Here is a 6,000-nt window from a genome sequence, read left to right as displayed (position 1 = left end):
ATGTGTGGTTTAGTTGGCGTTTCCCTGAAAGCAGAGCATGAGACAAGGACTGGATGCAGGTGGTTCATGAGGGGTGTGAACCTGGGAAGCAGGAGTGTGGGAGTGAGGATGTGAGATGGGGCAGAAGGAGGGGCCAATATAAGGACACGTTAAAGTTGCTCCTTGATTCTGTTGACCCTCTTAAAAAATATACAGGATGCTTTGTACAATTATCCACCTGAAAGACAAAGGCCAGGCATCCATCTACTGGTTCCCATCCCCTCAGTGACTGAGAGTTGTCCTGGGAGTGTTAACTGTCCTAGCAAGCCAGGATGCTTGCTCCCTGGATGTTTCAGTAACTCTCCTTCAGAGAAAACCCTGGTGCATAATGCAGAAGACACTTAGCACAAGGCTCAGGGGGTCTGAGGCTGCACAGAACTGTTCAGCAGCAGTAGCACAAAGCAGAGAAGGCCTGAGGACATGTGATATGGGAACCAGAGGTGTCTCTGCCATACCTTACTGAACTTTGGAGTTATATTTTAAATTATATGACCTCAGTTTTGGTGACATGCCCCTGGCACAGATGAGGTTGTCTCTGGCTCATATCTAGAATATTAGCCTCCGCCAGGACTCCAGTCTTAAGCACGGGTGTGGTAAGAAAGAGATGAGCTTCCAGAAGTTCTAATGGATTCTCATTCAACTTTGCACTGTCTACATGCCGATGGTGAGGCTGATTTGTGGGGGCTCAAGGGGTCTGCACATTCTTCAAAACATGTAGCTTACTCTAGTATGTACCCCAACTGTGCTGACCTCCTTAAACCTTTGACTTGCCCAATGGTGATAGGATGCCTGGCCCGTCCTCCAGCCTGGGCCAACTATTGGCATTGATCAGTGTAGCAGTGGTGCACAAATCCTGCTGCTCTCTTGGCTCAGAATCCTGTTTAAAGCTCTCCTGTGTGGCTGCAGCCAGCAGCAGCGTATGCACCTGGAATGCCTGTTCCTCTTCTTCCTGGCAGCCAGGCTCCATTTAGTTTAAGGATTTTGTGGCCAGGAATGTTATCTGAGCTGTCACCATCATGCTTTGTCACCCTCAAGTGAATGACAGGAAATGGATCGGTGAGCTCTGTCAGTTTCCTTGCTGCTGGCATCACTCAGGTTCAACCATGAGCATCGCACTGTGAGTCACTGAGGAGGTGGAGAGAAGCCACTCAAACGTCTCTGCCAGACTTCAAAAGTGCTTGAGGAGATAGAAGAGTCCTATCAATCAGTGCCTGTTCTTCTGTCTTGATTGTTGCTTTGAGCCATGCAGCTGTGTTACCATGGGTGCCTGCCACTCTTCTGAAGGTGCAGAGCCTGTGTCTTATGAGACCTGAGAAAGAAAAAGTCATCAACCCCCAGGTCTGACTGGAGTCCCCTCCTTACTTAACATACACAATTTCACAGAACACCAACATCAGACAAGATCATTCTGTGGCTGTGGTGGAGTGAGACAGCAAGACCACACTGAAACAAGAACACCCAGCAAACTACGAAAATGACCAAATAGCTCCTTCTCCTGGCAAATATGAGGGGTGCTTATCACGTACAGCTCCGGCCCTGCTCTGTTCTTCCCATAACCTCCTAGATACAAATTATTAGGATGCCCAATTATAAAATTATCCCAATTTCTGACATCTCCCCAGCAAGACCATGCTTCCCAACCTTTCCCCAAATCACCTAACCCAAGCCCTGACCTCCTGAGAAGCTCCTTTGGACACCGTCCTACTGAGACACCCATGGATCCTCATGTGGGTGGTCTTCCTTGCTACAACAACTGCCAATAAACCTAACTTTGATCACCCACAGGTATGTTCCTGGTGGTGCTGGCGAGTGGGCACAGCCCCAAGGGAAGCTGGCCAGTGCCAACCTCTGCACAGGAAGGAGGTGCTCCCTGGGCACCCACCACATGAGCTGCAGACGTGATCCCTGGGAGCCATTTGGCAAGGTGAGCTGGGCTCTGACCTGAGGGAACCTTTGTTGGTTGGCTCTTATTGCAGATGTTTTGGTGTCCAGTGTCACATCCTTGGGCCTCCTTGGATATCAGCCCCAGCCCTGGCTGAACTTCCGTGGGGGCTCACATTCATCTTGCATGACATCCAGGTCAAGCCCCACCCTCTCCATATTTCTGCCTTGGGGCCTTCTCTAAAGCCTTGGGAGCCTGGTCTGCTCTTGCAAGTGCAGCCTGCAAAGTGTATCGCAGGGAGTGAATGGCCCCGGGTGTAACCCTCAACCAATAAGAGAGGGGAGCTGGTGGGAAAATGTCTCAGTCTGGTGTTATTTAGGTGGATAGTTCTGGAATATGTTCTGTGGGCATCTCAGAGTAGAAAGAATCGAACCCCATTGCTCACAGCACCCTCACATTGACTTTTCTTCCCTGCCTATCTTACTCTTCCCTCTCTCTCACTCCTGCTTCCTGGGATCACCTCCCAAATAAATCACCTGCATCCAAGGCCTTGCTCAAGTTCTGCACTTACATTACCCTAAACTAAGACACCTCCCCAGCAATCCCTACCACCACCTCCTTCTTACAGAATTTTCTTTTCTTTTCTTTTCTTTTTTGAGACAGGGTCTCTCTTTGTCACCCAAGCTGGAGTGCAGTGGCACAATCACGGCTCACTGCAGCCTCGACCTCCCAACCTCAAGTGATCTTCTTGCCTCGGCCTCCTGAGTAGCTGGAACTACAGGCATGCGCTACAATGCCTAGGTATTTTATTTTACCTTTTTTTTTTTTTTCTAGAGATTGGTTTTTGCCATGTTGCCCAAGCTGGTCTCAAATTCCTGGGCTCAAGAGATTTGCCTGCCTCGGCCTCCTAAAGTGCTGGGATTATAGGCATGAGCCACCACGCTCAGCCCCTACAGAGTTTCTTAACCATAATGTTGGCCAAAATTGTTTCCACCTCCAGCTCTAATCAAGATTTCCTAAGCTCCTGGTCACAGAGATTAGTTCAGGGGCAGACGCATTCTGCAAGTCAGTTCAGTCACAGTAAACAGTAGAGCTTTGCTGGGGATTCTGGGACATAGACTCAGTCTTAGCCACTGGGCCTGCGGGCATGGTGGCTTGAGGATAGCTGCACATTTTTGCTACTTGTCCCTTTGATAAGTGGGGTCTGCTTCCCCTCCTCCCTGAGCCTGGGCTGGCCTGTGATTGCTTTGAGCAAAAGAGTATGCCGGAGGAGATGTTATGTCAGTCCCAGGTCTGGTCTTTAAGAAGACTGGCAGAAATCCTGTTGGTCTCTGGAGATGTTCAACCACTGTGTAAGATAGCTGCCACAGAGATGACGGAGACAAGTCTTGAGATTATATGGAGAGGGGAGGGCCCAGCTGAGTCCAGCCCGCCAGCCGCCCCTGCCATGTGAGAAGCTCTTTTGTACCCTCCAGAAAAGAACAGCCATGAGCTGACACCACCAAGTGACACCAGTTAGAGCCCCATGAAGCAGAGGACTTGCATAGTTGAGCCATGCCCAAACTCCTGACCCACAGGGTCATGAGCCATAATAGTTGCTGTTTTGGCCGGGTGCAGTGGGTCACGGCTGTAATCCCAGCACTTTGGGAGGCCGAGGTGAGTGGATCACCTGAGGTCAGGAGTTCAAGACCAGCCTAGTGTACAAGGTGAAACCCCATCTCTACAAAAATACAAACATTAGCTAGGCATGATGGCAGGTGCCTGTAATCCTAGCTACTCGGGAGGCTGAGGCGGCAGAATGGCTTGAAGCCAGGAGGCAGAGGTTGCAGTCAGCCGAGATCGCGCCATTGCACTCCAGCCTGGGCAACAGAATGAGACTCCATCTCAAAAAGAAAAAAAAGAAAAAAAAAGTTGCTGTTTTAAGCCACTAAGTTTTGGGGTAGTTTGTTCTGCAGCAAAAGATAACTGGAACAGTGTGGTGGGAGTCTGGAATTGTTACAGCCACGTGTGGAGAATCTAAAGCCATTCAAAAAGTGATCAGGACAAAGTCCTCTTAAGTTTGATCTCAGGTAAGACCTCTTCAGTGTCTAAATTTTAGCTCTGTAATTTTTCTTTTCCGCTTTCATTCTGCTTGTTTCTAGGCACAAAAGAAAGATGTTGTGATCACTTTAGTTGAAGTTCAACAAGCATGTATTACATGCCTGTCGAGAGTCAGATACTCTGCTAGGGACTCTGGGTAAAAAGCTAAGCAAAATTTGTTTAAAGTCTAGTGGAGGAAACATCTTTTTGATAATTTTAACACAAAGTGGTCCATATTAAGACAGAGCTACATATGCAGTGCTCCAGAAGAGGGGCAATTAACTCAGCCCGGGGTTTGAGGAAGACCCTCCAGAGACATGATGTATATGAGTCATGTATGATAGGTAAGAAGAAGCTGGTAAACGGAGGGAAGGGCATTCTGTGCAGAGGGAACAGAGCATGGTTAGAGCAGAGACAAGGAAAAGGGTGTTGTATTGGGAACTACAAAAACTTTGGTGTTCAGAGATGGGGCAAATAGTGGCAGGTGAGTCCAGAGGGTGGAGGCAGGGTCAGGAAGGAACTTGTAGTCAGGCTGTGGTGGGGAGGCGGGGCATTACTCTGAAGGTGATGAGGAGTCATAGAAGAGATTATGGAAGGAGAGTGCTTTAGGTTGATTACTCAGGCTCTAGTGTAGATTGAAGGTGGTTGAGTGTGTGAATCTGAGGTTCATGGGTGGAGTCAAGGCTGGAGAAACACTTGGAAATTACCGAAACATAGGTGGATTATTACTTCACAATACATATTTTAAGGATCACTATATGCTGGGCATATCCCCATGGCAGTGTTTGAAAAACATTGTTATTTACAAATATAGATCTATTTTGTGTCCCACTTGGCAAATGCATCAAAAGGAGCACTTGATTGCCTTCCTGGAATGGTTTTTGAAATATCTCTGCCTTCCCAGAAACCAGGGAGTACATGTTCAACTCTGACTGAGTCTGTGCTGACATAAAATTCAGTGAAGACGATATTTTGCAATTTTCTGATTCGTGAGTGACTCATCAAGTCATCCAAGCCAATGGTTCAGAAAACACACGGGACAAGGCCCTAGAGGTGTGACCTTGGTAAATAACAGATATTTAATAAATATTTATTGTTTTTAAATCTGCAAAGTAGTCCTAAGAACTAGAATTCACTCTGGAAAGGGCATTATAATCTGGTTTGTTAATCATGAACATATCTTCCAGAAACTTAACTCTGTGCTTTGTAAACCACCTAAAGCACAGCCATTGAAATTTGTCACAGCACAGAAAGGTTTTCACTTTACCAACCCAGCCCTCCTGAGCATCGGCCAGATGCCATTACCTTCTGTGCTTTCTGAATGGACTAAGAAGGGGAGGATTAGAACCAAAGGGTTGGAGGATTTTGTCTTAAGCATCTGCCTTATGGTAAAGCCTTGAGAAAATCCAGAGGCTCCTTGACACTACCATGTAATGGCTTTTCCCATTAATGGGAAGCAGATGGGGTTAAAAGGTTGTCACTATTGTTTTAAGCAAGATTCTCACGCAACTTCCTATATCATATGTTTACAACAAAGGAAGAAAATCATCATATATCCCATGGGAAGCCCACCCCCTTCACTTTTACACGCCATGCTTACTTGCCTTTTATGTTTCTTTTAGAAAGCAAATAGAAACCAGACTCTCAGAGACAAGAATAAAGTGGAAGAGTTCTATTGGTTGTCACACCTGGGCCACAAATTTTGTTGGAAGCTGTTTAATAAAAGAAATCAGAACACCATTGCTTCGCAGAGTGTTTGACCAATTATGATGGCAGTGGCTGAGTTCCAGATGGCAGGCACTTTCCTCATATCCCAAACTGAGTACATGGAGCTGCTTCTGGGGCATTGAAGGTTCCTACTTGGGCAGAGGGCAGGAGCTGAATGGATAATATCCAGGAATTGTGAGCACAGGATTTTATAGGTCTCTGTCTCAGTGTCCTGCAGTTTTCATCCCATGACATTAAAAAAAGAAGCTGAGCCCAATCTTGCCTGAGAGAGG

General features: G+C 47.1%; 1 protein-coding gene across 1 annotated transcript in view; it reads right to left on the bottom strand.

Annotated features, from left to right (window-relative positions):
* Positions 1–625: 625 nt before the first annotated feature.
* Positions 626–6,000, bottom strand: part of GALNT15 (polypeptide N-acetylgalactosaminyltransferase 15) — a 70,593-nt gene continuing 65,218 nt past the window's right edge. Inside the window, exon 11 of the mRNA XM_032143709.2 lies at positions 626–1,348. Coding sequence (XP_031999600.1) covers positions 1,294–1,348 — 55 coding nt within the window. The 3' untranslated portion in view covers positions 626–1,293. The remainder of the gene's footprint in view (positions 1,349–6,000) is intronic.

The sequence above is a fragment of the Hylobates moloch genome, unplaced genomic scaffold (genome assembly GCF_009828535.3).
Source record: "Hylobates moloch isolate HMO894 unplaced genomic scaffold, HMol_V3 SCAFFOLD_22, whole genome shotgun sequence".
NCBI classification, from domain to species: domain Eukaryota; kingdom Metazoa; phylum Chordata; class Mammalia; order Primates; family Hylobatidae; genus Hylobates; species Hylobates moloch.
This window is presented reverse-complemented; position numbering and strand designations above follow the sequence as displayed.